General features: G+C 38.4%; 1 protein-coding gene across 2 annotated transcripts in view; it reads right to left on the minus strand.

Moving 5' to 3' along the window:
- The window catches only part of STAB1 (stabilin 1), a 147,660-nt gene that overhangs the window by 115,483 nt on the left and 11,173 nt on the right, over positions 1-21,004 (minus strand). For both annotated transcript variants that reach the window (XM_087923982.1, XM_087923983.1), the window contains exons 5-9: positions 20,634-20,703; positions 17,892-17,987; positions 15,715-15,831; positions 2,637-2,833; positions 2,258-2,385 (exon numbers count right to left, since the gene is read on the minus strand). In XM_087923982.1, coding sequence (XP_087780108.1) covers positions 2,258-2,385; positions 2,637-2,833; positions 15,715-15,831; positions 17,892-17,987; positions 20,634-20,703 — 608 coding nt within the window. The remainder of the gene's footprint in view (positions 1-2,257; positions 2,386-2,636; positions 2,834-15,714; positions 15,832-17,891; positions 17,988-20,633; positions 20,704-21,004) is intronic.

The following is a 21,004-nucleotide window of genomic DNA, read 5'->3' on the forward strand; positions in this document are numbered from 1 at the left end:
CTTGCAGGTGGCTAGCAGCTGCAGTTTTACTTTAGTAAGGGGGAACACCAGAAAATAAAGACTTATTCAAATATTTATATCCAGGTATCCAGATATATTTATATCCAGGTATATGTCACTTCAATTAATATAGGGACGGTTTAAAAAGAAATAGAATGAAGCAACATTCTCAGTTGTAAATGATATCAATAATATCAAGATCATTCTAGGCATGTACAGGTAGTCCTTGACTTACAACCATTCGTTTAATGACAGTCCAAAGTTACAACTGCACTGAAAAAATTGACTTACAGTTATTTCTCATACTTATGACTATTACTGCAGCATTCCCATGGTCATGTGATCAAAATTAAGATGCTTGGCAACTGGTTCCTACAGTGTCCCAGGTTTATGGGATCACCTTCTGCAACCTTCTGAGAAGCCCAGTCAATGGGAAAGCCTGACTGACTTAGCAATGTGTTACTAACTTAACAATTGCAGTGATTCATTTAATAACTGTGGCAAGAAAGGTCATAAAATGGGGGAAACTCATTTAACGAATGTCTCGCTTAGCAATACAAATTTGGGGCTCAATTGTGGTCATAAGTCAAGGACCACCTGTAGTGACAAAAGACATAGAAAATGCCAGTATAATAGAATTCTAGAAATAAAATAATGTAAGGATATATTACTATTGAATTGATTAGTGACGATGAAATGTATGTTACAAAGTAGGTTAAGTTAAAATGGTGATTAGCTTGCATAAAATGATGGAATATTAGTAACAGTCTAGTAAGTGATTAACAATGATAATAATATAAATATATAGAGTTGATTATGAAGATCAATTTAAATTAGAAGGGAAAGACTATAAAGATTATGCAAAAGAGATTTGTACCAACCGACACACTGTACCTAACTGAAAGACCGTTTTATGTTTTATGTTTATGTTATGTCTATGTTTGTGTAAAATATAAAAACTTTTTAAAAAAAAAATGCCAGTGTCAACCTTCCTCAATGGTGCCATCCTGATCATGTTAAACTTCAAACCCAGTGTCGTTTGATTATTGCAGAGGTAGAAGTCCAACATATCTAAGGAGTATCATATTGGGGAAGGTTGCCCTAATTCATATCTGAATTGGTCAAAGTAAACCAGTCTTTCTTTTCTTTTTGACACCCACATTTGTAACGTGGGATGTTAATAATATTGGCATTCCGTGCTTGGAAAGATGCCATCACTGAACATTTGAAAAAGTCTATTTTATGCCAGATGTAATTTTTGTAAAACCTGGAAGAGCAGAGTGGAGCTTAATTGGTATCTAAAAACTCAGGTTAGATGGAGGGTGATTCAATGGCCAAGATGGCCAACTATCACCAAATTTGCACACAATTCCAAGGAAAGCATATGATTTTTAAAACATTTCCAAGACAATGATTATTGGATGCTAGTGAGACTCACAACTAGAGAAGGACATAACTGAGTTAGGAATTCAAAGGAAAAGTACCATTCTTCTCTTGCAGCCTGGTGGATCTCAATGAGGCTAGAACAAAGTAGCCACTCCTATGCAGGTGAACAATTTTGCTCTACATGATGATCATAGAAAGGCCAAAACAGAAAAACACCTTCGCAAGGATTACAGGCAGCCTTGCAAATACTGGCCTCTAATATTGGAAATTAAGATTTGTTTTGTTTCATATTTTCATTGATAGAGGATAAGCAAGTTTCCAGTAGGAAGATACCATACTCCTGTTGCTTTTAATAAATAATATATAATTTTTTTAAAATGTTGATGTATTTGTAGCTATTGTCGTATTGTATCGAGCATATAATTTGTGTAACTTTATAATGGGGATTCCCATGTCTAAAATATTGCCATCAATATTCAAGAAAGAGGTTTGCGGAATGACCAATATATAGCTGGATCTACAAACATATGTGTTCAAAAAATACCCCCTGCTATTTTTGGATATTATTCTACCTACCTACCTGTCTGATCTGAGCTTTTTAGGAGAAAAATTGGATAAAATACTTAACAGAAAATTAATGCATGTATCAAGAAGTATATTTCACTGGGAACTAGTCCTTCATATATCTCTGTCTGTCTATCTGTCTGTCTACCTGCCTGTCTGCCTCCCTGCCTGCCTGCCTGCCTGCCTGCCTCTCAACTAAGATACACAGAAAACATGTAAATCAGACATGAATTTAGTATTATAGCAAACAATAGAGATGCAGAATAGCTTCTATATTGGATTCATGCTGGGCTTCTGAAATACTTACTTGATAAACCCATCAGGGGTCATTTCACACCTTTGTGCACTGCTGTCGCAATGATCTACTGAGCATTCATTGGTGGGTACGCAATTATCTGCGTACCTTTTCATACCTTCTTTACATTGGCAATATGGCTATGGAAATAGAAAGAAGACTAGTTACAATGCTTTAGGCTCCTTGCAAGGCTTTAAAGGAAATAACCAACACTTCAAATAATAACATAAAAACCACTACAAATCAAGATGCATCACCTTCTGTTGGCATGAGCCTTCTAGACAAAAACCATAGGAGATAGGAGGGCCCTCAAATAACTTGGCCTTATTGCTAACTGTCTGCTTTCATACATGACTGCTACAATCAAAGTACACTGCAAGGCACCATTTACCTTTCCTCTACTGCGGGTAACACAGATGGTGGTATTTATCGGACAGCCTCCATTATTGTCAAGACATGGTTGCCTGACTTGGCATATTCTCCCATTCCCTTGGTATCCCTCAGCACAAGTGCACTGATATTTGGTTACGTTAAAAGTCTTACAAACAGCATATGGGGAACATGGAAAGAAGTGACAGGGATCCGGGGCTGAAAAGAAAGTAAATAAAAATATTCAGAGCTATAATAATGCAAAATCAACTTTCAATGGCAATAGGTTCTGTATCTGAAGAATCAAGCCCTTACCAACTAGAATAATTAATTATATCTTAAGCTGTAAGCAATTCCCCAACCTTGACTATATGATTCTCCAGAATATCCAAAGACTATAGTGCTCAAACATGGAAGCAAAGCCTGTAATATCCAATAATTTTTCTCCACCATGTAGGATTTATTTCTTTACTTTTTTAAAATATTGGGAGCTTGGATTAGGTCTGCATCTGAATCAGACCCAAATTAAAAGACAACACAGCAAAGTCCAATTCTTAAGCAGTACAATACACCTAATGGACAGAATTTGCCAAACTAAATATATAACCTTTTAACCAAACAGTTATATCTTGACAGATTCTAACTTCTTCCTCCCTCTCTATTAGGTCACGGGAATGAGACTCAGGACACCAGCATGACTGTTAATTGTTTTATTTCCTTCTAGGACTAAGCACCGGAGAAACCGTGGCAGCCTTTTTATAGTTGGGCTGCTTGCGGCTGTGGCCAGTGATGGCTCTTCTAATTTTCCGCCACCACGGACCAACCAATTTCAGGTAAGTATGGTAATACATAACACCCCTCCCCACCTGGTCCGCTCCAACCAATATGAGCCTCACCTACCGTACGTAGTCACGTAGGTAGGTGGGGCTTTTATGGTTTCTACTGGACTTGCACAACTCAGTCGCAGGTTAGCCTCTGGACTGTTCAAACGGGTCTGTTGTTCCTCCCATCCATCTTCTTGGAACCTCCTGGAAGGTTGAGTTGGCTATGCCGCTCCCGCCAGGAATTTCCTGGCTGATTGGGTTGGCCTGGCTGCTCCCACCAGGGATTGCTTTCCTGCTATCCTTCTGGACCTGTTCCTGTCTCCCTGTCCTGCCTTCTTCCCTGGTCTCCGGTTTGCATTTCCCGACTGGGGCTAATGTTAGTATTGGTTGTTGCATAGTTGTCAGGGTTTGTTCTGTTATTTCTCTTGTTTGTGGAGGGTTTCCCCCTCCCTTTCTCCTTGTGTTTTGTCTGTTTGAGGGGTCTCCCCCATCTTCTCTGGTTGTGTTTTGTTTGTTTGAAGGGCTCTCCCCCTCTTCTTTGGGTCTGTTTGGCGCTTCCTTCATGGCTCTAGATCTGAGCTGGTCTATGTGCCTCCTCCAGCTTCTCCCGTCCTCAGTGTCTTCCCTGTATGAACGGGGCCCAGTTATCTGGATCACTTTTTCTGGTATTCACAATGGTTCCCCTGTGAAATTTTTTGCTTATACTGGGTCCCCTGTTTGAAATGTGTGGCAATTGCTAGAGGAATCTGGTGGTTTTTCTGGGCTATATGTGGGATCCAGTCTAGGTTTGATCTTAGTTTCCTCCCCATTAGTAACTCTGCTGGACTTTTGTTTGTTGTGGCACTGGGTGTCATGTGCTGAATGCTTAGTAGATTATCTATCTTTTCTTGTGTGTCCCCAGGCCCCAGCTTTTGTAATGTTTCCTTTGTGTAATGTACTATGCGCTTCACCCATCCGTTTGTGGGTGGGTGTCCTGGTGCTGTCAGTGCATGCCTAATCCCATGTTGTGCTAGAGACCCCTTGAATGTTGTTGCCGTGAATTGTGGCCCGTTGTCGGATACAATTAGATCTGGCGATCCATGTGTTGCAAAAAGTTTCCTGAGCTGTCTAATGACGGCTTCTGTTGTGGTGGAGTGCATAATGCTTACTTCTAGCCATTTGGAGTAAGCGTCTACAACTATTAAAAATGTGTGTCCTTGATTGCAATTTATGCCCCGAATGATAAACAAGAAGAATTCTATAAAAAATTACATATGAAAATAATTGAACTGGACTATATTAATATAGTTATGATGGGAGATTTCAATGGAATAGTAGACAATAAATTGGACTATACAGCAACAATAACAAAACAAAATAGAAAGATTCTTCCTAAATACTTCTTTAAAATGACAGATGAAATAAACTTAAAAGATATACGGAGAGAAAGAAATGTTAAAACCAAACAATATACTTTCTACTCAAATAGACATTTACCATGGTCCAGAATAGATATGATTTGGATTTCAACAGAACTAATTTCTAATATTCAAGAAGCAAATATTGAAACAAGTACTTGGGCAGACCACAACCCAGTGACAATTAAATGGAAAGGACAAAAATGAAGATCGAGATGGATGTTAAATAATATTATTTTAAAGGAAAAAGACTTTACACAGCAGATGGAGAAAGAACTGACCTTCTTCTTTAGAGAAAATAAAAAAGAAGATACTTCAACTCAGAATGTTTGGGATACTATGAAGGCATATGCCAGAGGCTTTATAATAGACTATACAAGGAAAAGGAACATCAGGAAAAGGCAAGCTATTAAAGTTTTAGAAGATGAGCATAAAAGACTTGAAAAAGAACTACAGAAAATACCACAGAAAAAAGACATTAAACTAAAATTGGACATAATTAAACACAAAATTGGTCAAATAGAGAAAGAAGAATTAGCACAAAAAATTAGAAGTGTTAAACAGAACTACTTTGAAGATGCAAACAAACCAGGTAGATGATTAGCATACAAATTGAGAAAGGAGAAAGAATAAAGGAAAATATTGCAGTTAATAGATGATCAAGGTCAAGTTTGCTATGGCAACAAAGAGAAAAAGGAAATTATTCAAGACTTCTATGGACAACTATATAAACAAGAGAATATTGATGAGGAAAGAGTCAAACAGTACTTACAGAATGCTAATCTACCTAAAATACCTAAAGAGACTGTAAAAATGTTAGAAAGCAATATAACAATGATGGAATTAACTGAAGCACTTAAGAAGCAAAATAATGGAAAGGCACCAGGTCCAGATGGGCTTCCGGCAGAGTTTTATAAGACATTACAAGAATCGTTGAGCCTTCCACTGCTAGAAGTCATGAATGAAGTTATGTTAAAGAAGAAGATACCTAAAACATGGTCAGAAGCCTATATTACACTTATCCCAAAAGAAGAAGCTGATCCACTGCAAATTAAGAACTATAGACCTATTTCTTTACTAAATGCAGACTATAAAATTTTTGCTTCAATTTTGGCAGAAAGACTTAAAAAATACTTAAATAACTTTATTCATCCTGACAAAAATGGATTTCTGCCAAAGAGACAAATTAAAGATAATATGAGAGTAATTTTGGATACTTTGGAATATTATGAGGCACACCCCGAAAAGCAAATGGCATTGATATTTTTAGACGCACAAAAGGCATTTGATAATGTGAATTGGAGGTTCATACTATTATTATTGGAACAGATGGGTTTTGCCAGAAAATTCATTCAAGCAATAGAAGCCATATACCATAAGCAAATGGCAAAGATAATGATAGAGGGAGAATTGACAGATCCCATCAATATAAGAAAAGATACAAGACAAGGATGTCCACTATCACCTTTGCTATTTGTATTAATTTTGGAAGTGTTGAATAGAAATATTAGAGATGACAAGAGTATAAAAGGAATGAAAATTAAAAAAGAAGAATTTAAATTGCAAGCCTTTGCAGACTACTTGGCTTTTATATTAGAAGATCCTTTAGAGACAGCACCAAAATTATTGGAAAAGATAGAGGCATATGGTAAGGTGGCTGGTTTGAAAATAAATAAAGATAAAACAAAGATCCTGGCAAAGAATATGCTATTAAGACAAAAAGAAGAACTGGCAGATCTATTGAAAATTCAAGTTACGAACAAGGTCAAGTATTTGGGGATATATCTGACAGCAAGATGTAGCACATTAAAAGAGAACAATTACATTAAACTTAAACAACAGATAGCGTTAGATTTGACGAAATGGGAAAATCTACAATTTTCATTACTGGGAGAATATCAACAATCAAGATGAATATCCTACCTAGAATTTTATATCTGTTTCAAACAATACCAATTAGGCTTGGAAAGGATTATTTTGAAGATTTAAATAAAATTGTCTTGAAATATATATGGCAAGGTAAGAAAGCGAGAATAAAGTTAAAACTTTTGCAAGACGCTAGAATTAGAGGAGGATTTGGTTTGCCTAATTGGGAGTTGTACTACCAAGCTACAAACTTGATGTGGGCTAAGGAATGGATAACATTAAGAAATACCAGATTGCTGACATTAGAAGGATATGACTTGCTATTGGGGTGGCATGCTTTTCTATGGTATAAGGGAACTAAAACACAAGGTTATTTTAGAAGACATCATATACGGGAGTCTCTGTGGCTAAATTGGGAAAAGATTAAAAGACAATGTTATCTGAAAATTTCAGTCTGGTTATCGACTATTGAAGCATTTTCCTATCCTATAATATATAAAAAGGAACAAACAGTTAGATATGGTGAAATATTGGATGAAAAGGGTGAACTTAAATTGATGCAAAATTTAGAGGAACACGGTATAAAGATGAATTGGTTTTCATATGTGCAAATACATTCAAGGTATGATGAAGATCTTAAAACAGAAGGATTCTATCACTAATTGACTGACTTAGATAAGATTTTGACAGGTACTGATGAAAAGGTGATTTAAAAATTGTATGGTTATTTATTGGAAATTAAACTAGAGGAAGAACAAGTTAAAGAAACTATGATTGCTTGGGGGGAGAATTTTGGATATGGGATTGATTTAGAAAAATGGCAAAAATTGTGGTCTCAAAATTATAAAATGACAATGTCAACAGCATATAAAGAAAATTTGTATAAGATGTTTTACATGTGGCATTTCCCCCCGAAAAGAATCGCAAGAATGTTCAAGCATAAATCCGAAAAATGTTGGAAATGTCATCAGACACCTGGCTCATATTACCATATGTGGTGGACTTGTGAGGACACTAGAAAATACTGGGCTAAAATAGGCATGTGGTTGGAAAAAATGACAAAGAAACATATAGACTTGAAACCAGAGATTTTTTTTATTGGGAATTTTACCTGACACATACAGTAAATATTTAAAATATTTGATTGTAAATGTATTAACAGCGACTAGGATTGTATTTGCTAGAAAACTGGAAAAATGAGAAAATACCATTACAGGAGGAAATTATTAAGAAAATATTGGATGTGCTGAAATGAGTAGATTGACATTTGAAATTAGAGAACAAGAAGATAAACAATTTTATAAAATTTGGGACCTTTTCTATCAATGGTTAGATAATAAAATATAATAATAAAATACTTAGAATTTTAGAAAATAATGGATATATAAAGATGTATTTCTTCTTTTGTTATTATATCTATAAAATGTTTCTAGGATAGATTTGGGGATGATTATATGAATTGTTATAAAATAAACTAAGTAAATTATAGTTATCTCGCAAAGTATCAATGAACAATATTATAGTCAAATGACTGATTAATAGTGATACTAGGGTATTCAATTTCTGATTGATAATATGAGTTATTATGTAATGTAACTGCAATTGAGACTATGAAATCGATGCACAAAAAATTTGTAAACCAACCAACACAATGTTTGTACATTTATGAAAGAAAGTTGGATGTTTTTATGTTTTGTTTGTTTTTGTTTGTCTTTAAAAACCAATAAAAACTTGTTTAAAAAAAAAGTGTGTCCTTTGGTTGAGCCTGCAAAATCACTGTGTAGTCTTGACCATGGTCCCCTTGGTGTTTCCCATTCGTGTTTTGGTGCTGTGGGGGGTGTTGGCCTAGATTCCTGGCAGCGTTTACACATTGCCACCCAGTCCCCTATTTACTTATCCATCCCTGGCCACCATGCATAACTGCTTGCTAGGGATTTCATTTTTACAATACCCGGGTGTCCCTCATGTAACAATTCTAGCATGCGTTTCCTTAAAACGTTCGGTATGACCACCCGATCCCCCCATAGTATGCACCCCTTCAGCATTGAGAGTTCTGTTTATCTATTCTGGAATGGTTTGGTAGTTTTGTCGCTCTCAGTTTCTGTCCATCCTTTTCCTACCCAATTTAAAATTCGCGCCAGGGTTTTGTCTTTAGCTGTTTCCCTAGCGATGTCTGCTGCCGTTATGGTTAGGTTTTCTAATGTCTCTATTTGAAGGGTTGATGTGGTTGGTGCTGGGTTGTCTTCTAGGTCAAGTAGAGGGCAACAACTAAGCGCGTCAGCATGATTTATGTCCTTTCCAGGTCGGAAGGTTAGATTGTAGTTATAGGCAGCCAAAAATTCTGACCACCATGTTATTCATGGTGACAGTATGTTAAGTGTAGCTTTGTGATGATACCCATGAGTGGCTTGTGGTCTGTGACTAGTGTGAAAGTTCTCCCATAGATATATTCATGGAAACGTTTTATTCTGGTGACAGCGGCCAATGCCTCCTTGTCTAATTGGCTGTAGTTCCTCTCTAGCTTTGACAGAGTCTTTGAATATAAAGCTATGGGTGCTTCTTTTCCATCTAGTAATATGTGGCTGAGTATCATGCCGATGCTGAAAGGTGATGCATCGCAGGCTAGTGTTATTGGAAGTGTTTCTCTGTATTGTATTAATATGTGGTCTGATGTGATTAAGTTTTTTATTTCTTGGAATGCCGTTTCCTCCCGTCGCCCCGAGGCCCAGGTTGCTTTCTTGTCAAGCAACCTGTGTATTGGTTCCACAATGGTTGCTTTCTGTGGTAGGAATATATTGTAAAAGTTAATGAGTCCTAAGAAAGCTTGCAGATCAGTTTTATTTGTGGGTCTGGGGGCTTCTTTGATTGCTCTGACTTTATTTTCTGTGGGGTGGACCTCTTCACTGTCTATCAGATATCTTTGGAATTCAACTTTGCTGGCGGCTAACTGGTACTTATCTTTTTTTACTTTTAGTCTCGCCTCCTTGAATTTGCTTAGGACTTCCCTTAGGCGGTCTCGTAGTTGTTCTTTGTCCTTGGCTGATACCAGGACATCATCAAAGTATGGTACCACCCCTTTTATCCCTTGCAATAGGCGTCCATTAAGCTCTGGAACACCCCTGGGGCGATGCTGATGCCGAATTGTAGTCTGCTGCATTTGAATGCCCCCCTGTGCATCATGATTGTCTGGGCTTCTGCTGTTTCAGGGTCAACGGGCAACTGTTGGCATGCCTGTGCGAGGTCTAGTTTGGAAAGATTCCACCCCCCGCAGGGAATGTAATAGATGCTGAACCACTGGAACTGGGTATGCGCTTTGTTAGAGAGTATTGTTAAGGGTTGCTTTGTAGTCCCCGCAGATGCATACCGACCTATCTGGTTTAATTGGTGTCACAATTGGGGCTTCCCACTTTGCATGGTCAATTGGTTCTAAAACCCCTTGTGCAATGAGCTTATCCAATTGCTCATTGATTTTTGGTTTTAGTGCGAAAGGAACCCACCTCGCTTTTAATCTTATAGGGGATATGTTTGGGTTTAGACTAAAAGAAATTGGGGACCCCTTGTACTTGCCCGGTTCTCCATCAAACACGTCCCGGAATTCTTCCATCAGGTCCTCTTCCCACTCTGCCTCTGTGATGCTGTTTATCCCTGTGACTTCAATTCCTAATGGTGCAAACCATTCGAGCCCCAATAGGCTGGATTGATTTCGATTGACTATGGTTAGTGGAAGGATTCTGATGTATTTTTGAATTTTACTTTGAATTGTCCAGTACCTACTACAGGGATTTTGTTTCCTTGGTAATCTTTCAGCATTGGTGTTTGTCTTTCAAGTCCTTCCTGGCTTATGTCTGGTATCAGTCTTTTTATGGTGTCCCACGATACCATTGATAAGTATAAGCCTGAGTCCACTTCCATCTGGCATGGCTGGCCTTCAATGGTGACCTGGACATCTATCTTCTGGGTGTTTGTCGTGTTGGAGTGTCTGATGGTCACTGTTTGGTGTGTTTCATCTCTTCCGTTGTTTGTCTCTTTCCCTCACCTGTTTCTGTTGTCTTGGTTCCAGCAGCTCCCTGTTTGTTTCTCCCTCTCTCGGGTGTGTGTGTGTGTGTGTGTGTTCTATCTTTGTCTAGGGCCGTAGTTTTTCCTTGCTCGGCATGCCCTAGCAATATGTCCCCAGCGTTCACAATGTTTGCAGATTGCATCTAGGAAACGGCACTCGGAACGTGGATGTTTCCCTTCACAACCGGCACGGCGAAATTCCTTCCTTTTTCCATTCTGGTCTCTTCTGCCCTGTTCCAAACAGAGTTGATTTACCCTTCTTCTTCCTCATCATCTTCCGTGGGGGACTTGATGTCCTCATGGTGGGTTATGGTGGTGTTTTTAGGGTTCTCTGTTGGTGCTTTGTTCATTTTCAGCAAGGCTGCCACCGATTTCTGTGTGGCTTCTGCTGTGGTAGCTTCTTCTATTGCTTCTTGGAGCATTATTTTGGGTTTTGTTATTAATTGACCCTGTAGTGTGAGATCCCTCAGCCCCAGGACCACTCGGTCTCTCATGGCTTCATCCATATTTAGGAATTCACACACACCGGTGATGTCCCTCAGCTTTGCAATGAAATCGCCTATGTTCTTGCTTTCTTTTTGGTCACACTGATAAAATTCATGTCTTTTGATGAGGCAGGAGACGGCTGGTGTGTAGTGAGCCCTCAGTATTCTTTCCAGGTCCAGCCAGGCCACCGTTTTCACATCAGTGGGTTCCGCTAATGCTTTGGCCATCTTGAATACTGCGGGCCCACAATGGGTGAGGAAGATGGGTCTCTTCCTATGTGCAGATATATTATGGAGGTCGCTCCCTTCGAGGAACATGAGGAATCAGTCGATGTACGATTCCCAGTCTTAGGTTGCTGGATCGAATGGTGTGGGTGGTGTGTTGTTTCCAGCCATGTCATCTCGATGCGCTGCTGGTGTTCATCGGTCGCTACGTGCTTACTGGTTCCCTTTGTCTCAGAATCCCATCCTCATCACCAGTGTTAGGTCGCCGGAATGAAACCCATGAGACACCAGCATGCCTGTCAATTGTTTTATTTCCTTCTAGGACTGAGTGCTAGAGAAACCATAGCAGCCCTTTCTATAGGCAAAGTATAAATCCTAGGTGCTTGTCTAAGTTTGACTGAAGTTTCTGAGGGTGATGCAAGGAAGGGGCTTGTGTTCTGAAAGAGTGTTGGGTAATTCCTATTCTGGCTGAATGGCTTTTGTCCTGTTTTGGCTCTTGGGTGGGGGTATTTGCTTATGAATAGAACTATCTAGATACTTGTCTTCTTTCAATAAGCTCTTTATCTCTTAAGTGCTGACATCTGCTGAGGGCTGTTAAGAAAGGTGGGGGCAGTGGCTTCCGGTTTGAACTTCTTCAGCGATAGACCGAAACCTCGTCTCTGAAAGGCTTTGATCCATGCTCGCCGCTGGAGCTCCCCGAGCCGGCTGGTTTTGGGGCTAAGCCACCCCGTAAAGGTGATGAAGAGGGGGCAGACTGCCTGCAGGGTTGAGGAGAGCCTCATCTCTCCTCCCCAGCTGGCCATTATTCTCTTTCCCGAAGGCGGTTGCAGCGGTGGTCAGAAATGGCCACCACAAAGAAGAACTCGACCGGAAAAGAATGTGCAGGAGGAAGAGAAAGAAGAGAAAGTTTTGGTTATCCAGTCAAATAGCAAAAGTAACAAATAAGGTACCCTGGAATTGAAATATTAAAAAACAATAACATTGTTCCCTAAGAAGATTTTTAAGCTGAGAAGGAGAGAGAAAAGGGAAAAGATTTGGTTTTCTCCTTTTCCTATAATGACAGCTAAGAGACTTAAGCAAGAAACTGGAAAAAAAATCCACTTTGACATCAATAGGCATTTGATGTTGAAAATAAAAAGTCAAAGAGATAATAAAGATTTCTGGATAATTAAAAGCTTTTAAAAGCAGGAAAGGAGAGAAAAAGAATAAAAGGGCAGGATCTAGAAGGCGAGGAGACTGCTTGGAATTAAAATAGAACTTACAGCAAAATCTCAACAAGACTTCCAAAAGATACATTCTAACTGAAACATCGCACCAAAAACCCCAGGAAGAGAAAGTCAAAAAAGAAATAAGAAGATATAACTCGGGACTATTTGGATTACTTGATGATTTCTGGATTCTTGGTTATTGTTTTGAATGACTAAAATCAATCGGGTGGTTGTTTAAAATTGCTTAAAATGGCTCCACTTTTAGAAGAACTGAAAATGGAACTTAAAAAGTACAAAGAAGATGCACAAGAAGGGAGAGGTTCTTTTGGCTTCATATTTCAGTTTTTAGAAATGGAGATTTGGAATTATGAGAAACAACAAGAAATGCCTGCAGAACAAGAAGATTGCGACAAAGAAGAAGCCATCTTTAATGAACAAGTAATCTTAGATGGGGGGAAAAAAGGAAAGGGGGAGGGGAAAGAGAATGAAAAGTTTAAGATTGGGGAAAACAACTCCAAAAAAAAATAGAGTGAAAAATAAGTATAAAATCAGAAAGCAACAGAAGAGGGAAATGCAGAAGAAAGAATTAGAACTAGAGAGACAAGGAGGTAAAAAGGGGAGGGAGAAGATGAGAGGGAAGAAAGAAAGGAAAAGAAGTTATAAAGGACAGAAGCAAAATATAGAGAAACAGGGCCTATTTAGAGATAATGGGTGAAAACTTAATGGAAAAAGGCATTCTGCAAAGGTACATAAGATAGTATGGTTATATTACAAATAGAAATAATTTTAGAAAATATGAAACAACGTATGGTTAAAATGTCTGATAAAATAGCTATCGTAATTCAGTGGAATGCTTGTCAATAAATAAATGTAACAAAAGGTATATTTAATGATTTATAAAACGTATGTGAAGAGAAATAAGGGAAAAATTAATTTTGGAGATTATATGTGTTTTTAACGAAATATGATATTTAATTGAAAAGAAGTGTTAAAGATGTTAAGATTTTAATGATTATTAATGATAGAACTGAACTGGAATGGAATGAGGGTTTATAATTACATATATTTACAATCTTTCTTCTTTTTTAAAAAGAATATAGTGTATATTATAAGAAAGTATCAAGCAGAATTCGATTGGAAGTTATGTATTATGTATTATATTGAAGGTCATAAACTTAAGGTATATATTGAAGTTTAAATAAGAGTTGAATGGATGTAATTAAAAGATATAAAGGTGTCATACTCCAATTAGTAACTACAGGAGAAAATTTGTTTAATGAGAAAAGATAATATGAAATTGAAACAGAACAGACAAAAGTATAAATATAATGATTTGAATTGAGATGAGATAATCAAAATAAAATTGAGAAAATTAAAAGAGGGGAACAACTATATAGAAAATGTAAAATAGTATAAGATATGGAATAGAATACAAAAAGGAGCATGAAATTGAGTTTTGTGTCTGTATAAAGAAGTTCAACCCAGGACCATGCTATTTTCAAAAAAGATGTTTTACTTGTATTTTGTATGTGTGAAAACCCAAATAAAACTTTATTAAAAAAAGAAAGAAAGAAAGGTGGGGGCTGCTTTCTATCTCAAAGAGCATGTCTCTCCATTCCTCCTTTAGGGAAATATAATAAACTGCCTTTTTAATATTTCCTAAAATATTTCATTCTTCTAGGAGTGGGAGCTAATTTTCTACATTTTCCTCGCTCAAATCCCTCATATTGTAGAGTAGAAATGTAAATAAAAGTAAATTCAGCATTGGTGAAAAGTATCTTGGATTTAAAGAAGTCTCTCTGGGTTGGTAATGCCTGAGAGCCTTCTGAGGACTCCTGAAAAATTAGCCCATTTGTCCTAGTTAAGAAGCTGAGGTGTGAACTAATTCTAAATCACCTTTCATGCCTGCTATGAATTCTTTAGGCAGCATTGTGGTTTTACCCCTTTGCTCTTGACTCCTTTAGCTCTCAAACTCCAGTAACACCAAGCAATACAGAAGGGCTTTGTAATTGATAACACTGAAAACTATAACAAGACCCAAGACAATAAAGTCTCCTGCTAAAGCTTCTGTACCTCATCCAAAATCACTTTCAAAACCAGAACAAGAAGAAATCTTGTCAGTTCGGCTCCTTGCCTATTGTACTGCTTATTTGGAGCCACTTACATTCTCTGTACTTAAGGGACTTCCAGAACAGGTATCCTAACAATGGCCACTCACTCCAGCGAAGGTAAAACAGAAGATTAAAATAATAAAATAAAATAAAATGTAAGGCATTTTTCTGGTTCTCTTAATTGCTGTGGTTGCAGTCTGCAGGCTGAAGCAGGCTGCATGGCAGAGAGCCAGTTACCCCAGTGACAAAATAAATATGCAAAACAAAGCCCTATCTGTGATATTTTTATGAGGAGGAGGTGTCAAGTGGTAGAGAGAGGGTGTGTGATCCATGTGTGATAGTCTTTATAAACTGCATTAATGATTTACTATTGCAGCAATGGCACGGAGACACTATAAATTACTACTCTTGAAGACTAGCCTCCCATATGAAGTAGAAAATATTGTCAACAATTAGAGATGTTTGAAGTGTTATTTATCCAGAACAATACCACCTGTACAAGGGGGAGCATCAACAGGCTGAGTTTCATAGAAACACAAAAAAAAACTTTTCAGAAGGAGCCACTTAGTGGTTGTAGAATGCTGAATGTTGTTGGGAGGAGAAATGAACAATCAGTTGGCAATGAGAATGATATAGAACAATTTATCCAGCCTGACTTCTTCCAGGTATTTTGAACTACTTGTTCCATCATGCCTTAGTATGTTAATTGACAATGAGTGAAATTTAGCTCAACACTGTTAGGAAAGACTGGAATAGAATGCTCTGGTAGGACACATGGTTGATGGCTGGAATCATTGAAGAATGTTTTCTATTACTTCTTGTAGATCTCATTGTATGAATTCTGCTTACAAGAATTAAAAAGAAGACACGTGTGGAGTACTTTGAAATGCTCTAACATGCTACATAAAGGTTCATGGTTTCCTCTTACCGATACAATGAATCCCAGTTTTCCTGTAGCCTGGCATACAGTCACACTCAGCCTTCCCATTCTTTACCACACAAAGGGAGTTGGCTTCACAGATTACACCACCACAATCACGAACTTCTGGAATCACAAAAGATGATTATTTGAAATTAGAGCCTCTAAAGAACATGAAAGTATCTTTTACCTGCATAGCTACAGTATTTGAAAGTTGCATGTCGATTATGCAGAGGGATTTATGAGGAATTATGCACAGGATTCCAATCATTTAGATGTGCCTTCATCAGAAAACTGGAACTATATTTTGTGTTCCATTTTGATTGTCTTTTTATAGGTTGTCTATTTTAAAACAGACTCCCCAGGGTTAGAAATTTAATTAAAAGCACTAATTACACACAGAATAGCATGTAATAAATCTTCCACTCTACTGCTTTTAATTTGCTGTCCCACTGTAAAACTAATCTGTCTGCCCATAGGCAGCAAGCAGAAATTATATATATATTAAACCTACCTTCCTAACAAATGATAGCCGTCCATTTACCTGGAGCCAAGATGCACTAAAGGCCCCCAATAAGGGAATACAATGTTGCCAGCCAATCAAGATACAAAAAGAGCCACAAAACAGGCAGAAGATATTACAAACACCAATCAAGCAGAACACAGCAAACTCCAAGACCAATAAACACAGACCAAGACTCCCAACCAATCAGGATGAAGAAAAAACCATTCTGGCACAGCAATAGGCAGCCCCAAATTTAAATCTGAAACCACTGTAAAAGTCCGACTCACAGATGAACACAACCAGAAGCCTGATGATGGCAGATGAGATTCTGCCGAAACGTTGCTACAACTTTAAAAGCACAACTACAATGATGTGGGAAAATACTGGAACAAAGCTGAATGCTGTGTGTGTGTGTGTGTGTGTGTGTGTGTGTGTATCTTTGGTTATTCAGGTTTTCTCCCGTGTAAAATTGGAAGTATCTAGGCAATGTTTCGATGAAGTCTCATTCATCATCTTCAGGCTTGTGTCTTCAGCTTTGTGCTTTTTGGAGTAATGTGAGCTTGCAGCTGCTTCTTCCTTTTAACTGCTAGTGGGGGGTGACTTGATTGGGTGGGGGCTTGGCTGTGTTCTGATTGGCTGGGGGTGTGTTCTCATTGGTTGGGGGGTTGGCTGTGTTCTGATTGGTTGGGGGGTCGGCTGTGTTCTGATTGGCTGGGGGTGTGTTCTGTTCAGGTGGGGGCTTGGTTGTGCTCAAGTTAGTCTTAGTGGCTGGGGGATTTGAGCTGGTGAGCTGTGATCCTGCTGTTTGGCTTCACGTTCATGGTCGTGCCACATTTTCATGGTGGGCGTCCGTTCGCTTCTTGTATGGGTCGTAGGGGTTTGAAGCAGGTAGTGATGCAGCTGCGGTGTGGCTTCTGGTCTGTGGTCGTGTCTCATCTTCTGTGTGGGTGTGAGTCTGCTTTCTACGTGGAAGTGTGGTAGTAGAAGATGAGACATGGGATTTTTACGCGGGAGAAAACCTAAATAACCAAAAATCCACATACAAATACCCGCGAAAACCTCAGAAAACATAAGTTTTCTGAGGTTTTCGTGGGTATTTTTATGTGGATCTTTGATTATTCAAGTTTATATAAATACTGACTCTTGTTGTTCGCCCTGTACACACTCATAGAACACACACATGGGGGAGATAGATAGATAGATAGATAGATAGATAGATAGATAGATAGATAGATAGATAGATAGATATCTCCCTTCCCCATGTGTGTGTTCTATGAGTGTGTACTGGGCGAACAACCAGAACCAGTATTTTAAAAAATCTCTTTTCCTCTCTTATTTATTATCAACCCAGAAAATAAATACTGTATGGGGCTCAGACTGTCCTGAATACCTGTTAAAGATTTATTCCTAAATAAGCTGAAGAAGCTTCTTGCAAAACATCTTCAAAGAAAAACCAGAAAGTCCAGTTGCCTCTTGAAAAAGTACATTTGGGACAACCATGTCCTGGATGACTGAGAAACTCTATAGATGTTTATTCCTAAACTTTAATATGCTATTTATTGTCCAGCAAAAAAAAAATTGTCTCAGATGATGTCCAAGCTATGCTAGTTATTTCTAAAACAACCTGATGGTGAGATCTGAAGACAAAAGGAATGTAAAAGATAAATTCATGTGCACTCACCTTGGTCACACTTGGGGCCAGCGTAGCCAGGATAGCACTTACACTTTCCATCTCCAGAGGGACCATGGTTGCAAATTCCATTTTGACACTCACATACTAGGCAAGAGAAGAGGATTAAATAATTCATACTTAAGAATCTTATAAAAAATGTTGCCATCATTAATGTAGCCCTAAAAATGTGCTGGGAGCTTTACCATGAAGCTCATTGGCTACATTTGAGCCAATCACTGGGGTTTGGATCAATCTTCTTCAATGAGTTATTGTTGGAGACATAAAATTAGCATTGTGCATCCTATCTTGAGCTCCCAAAGTAAAGTAAAGATAAGTTCTCAAAATAAAGGTATATAAAAAGCAAAACAACAAAATGAATAGAATTAAAGTAAAAATAAGTCATTAATGGAGTTAAAATGAAAATCTTTGTAAATACAGAGAGAATGAGAGCTAAACCCATCTATGAGTGCAGTTCGTGGCCTTTTGTCAGCATTTTGACAGTAGGAGTATTTTTAAAAGGGTCTTGCTGATCATCTATACAACTGTGCAAGTTAATAGCAGAGGAGATGGCCTGGCTAATATTTAAGCCTTGCAGTATTTAGATCAATAGGTCAATATAATCTTGTAAACTATGCCTACTAGGCAACCCAGTGTGGATCTTTCACTACAAGCATCATGTTAACTCAGTGGTGGGATTCAGTCAATTTACACCAATTTAGGCAACCCCCCCCCCCATTATCAAAGTGTATCCTGGGTGCTGCACTGCAATGAAGAAACAAGTAACAGAGTGGCCAACGGGAGAGAAGGAGAAAGCTGCTTTCTCTCTTTTTTCTCCCTGCTCCTCCTCCTCCCCTTGTGTTGGCTGATCTGTTTCCCATTTCTCCATTGCAGCGTAGAGCCCAGGGTCCACTTTGATAGCCGGGGGAGGGGCGATTTAACAACCGGTTTGCCCAAGGTCAGGTTGGCTGTTGTGGGGGGCTCATCCTACATGTGTGGCAGAGCTGGAAGATGGGGGTTGGCCACGCCTCCTACAACAGCCAACCTGAACCTGGGTGAACCAGTTATTAAATTATTTGAATCCCAGCACTGTGTTAACTGTATATTTTTTCCCAATCAGCAGCCACCTGACCTCACATCAGTTACAATTTCCATAGCTGTTTGCAAGTTTAATTGTTTTGAACTGAAGCATGGACAACTGCCACTATATGACTGTTTTAGAAAGGATTGAAAATTGATATATTGGTCTTAAAAGAATAAACATCCTTGTTTTCCAGCCAGCTTCTGAAAAGCCAGTGATGATTGGAGATCCAGGAGCATTTTAATCTTCATGAAGAATAACCAGAAAAAACTTGATCTTATTTGAGAGTTACTCTAAAATGCAAAAGGATCTGCAAGCTCTGGTAATAAAAGCCATGCGGCACAGTGAAAAATGGGGCAAAAAGAGACTTAAATTAAATATAAAGAAGATCAAATTAATGACAACAGGTAGAACAACTAGCCCTAAAATTAACAAAAAAGAATTCAAATTGGTGGAGATCTTCCATCTTTTAAAATCAACCGTCAACAGTAAAGGAACAAATAGCCAAGAAATGTGAGTATAGACTAGGCCTTTAAAAGATATTTAAATGCCATGTCTGTACCTACAAAGTTCAGAATCATGCAAATCAAGGTATGCCATGGAATGGAAGCAAAAGTTAGACTTTAAAGAAGCAGGATAGCAACAGTATTGACACTTTTGAACTGTGGTGTTGGGGGAAACTCCTAAGAATACTGTGGACATCCAAGAAGACAAACAAATGAAACATCAAACAAACAACCCAAAGTTCTCACTCAAGGCGCAAATGATAAGGCTGAAATTATTGTATTATGGACACATTCTGTGAAGACATAGCTTTCTTAAAAAAATCTATAATGCTGGGAAAAGCAGAAGATAACAGAAAAAATGGAATAGCAAGACAGGGAGCAAGATTAATGCACTAAATTACCCTGGTGATGAGGGCATCACTAAAAGATCAGATTAGGGATGGATTGTCATGGGAAAGTCTATTTATGACAAGGCTGTCTAACTCCTGGGCCACAAGCCGGATGCGTCACGCGTTGACCATGCCCACGCCTGGTTTAGCGAAGGGGGGAAAAGTCCCAATGGTAACATGATGCCACCATGATGACATGAATTTGACACCCATGGTCTATGTGATTGTTAGGAGTCAACACCAATTTTCTGGTACATAATCAAGAGTTCACCCTTTTCTTTAGCAATACACCTCTTTCTTGCTTGGAATTAATTTAAGCCTGTTCTACCCAATATTGATACTAGGTAGTGTTTGAGAATATTCAGTTTCCTTGGAGATTGAGGTCTAGAGTGGTATAGCTGGGTGCCCCAATTTTCTACCAATTCACTTCGTTATCCTCAGTTGCTTCATAAACCAGGGTGCTAATAAAGCTCTGCTGGTGAGAAGGCATTTATGAGCTATAGTGTCAGATATTCTGAGTTATCACTGTATTCTGCAGATCAGGGATATCAAAAGTAATGTAGAAAATTTCCAAATGTATTAAGAAATCAATCCATAACCATCAGATACCTGGCCCAGAACATTTTAACTCATTGTACATTCTACAATGATTGATAGTGCCCATTTCTATTATGATGTGCCTACGATTTGCCCATCAGCTCATTCAAATGCTTCTTTAGTTGACTACCAGACATTAACTTGACTCATTTCAGTGAGATCCTAGGCTTGAGATGCTTACCAGATTGGCAGTCAGGGCCAAAATGATTCTCATCCTTGCAACGTTGGCATGCAAAGCCACCATAATTTGCCTAAAGAAATTAAAGAGATCAACATTTTACAATGGCATTTGTATGTCCCATAAGAGGCAACTAAGACAGAAGAAGGAAGGAAGGAAGGAAGGAAAGAAGGAAGGAAGGAAGGAAGGAAGGAAGGAAGGAAGGAAGGAAGGAAGGAAGGAAGGAAGGAAGGAAGGAAGGAAGGAAGGAAGGAAGGAAGGAAGGAAGATCTTGGGCTTCCTAACAATAAGGCTGATGGAATTGTAGTCCTCCAAGGGTTGCAGAACTACAACTTTCTGCAGATCTTTTGCTGATGTTGCTAACAAACATTGCT

This window comes from Pseudonaja textilis, chromosome 2 (genome assembly GCF_049901715.1).
Source record: "Pseudonaja textilis isolate UNSWEBS1 chromosome 2, rPseTex1.2, whole genome shotgun sequence".
Lineage (NCBI taxonomy): Eukaryota > Metazoa > Chordata > Lepidosauria > Squamata > Elapidae > Pseudonaja > Pseudonaja textilis.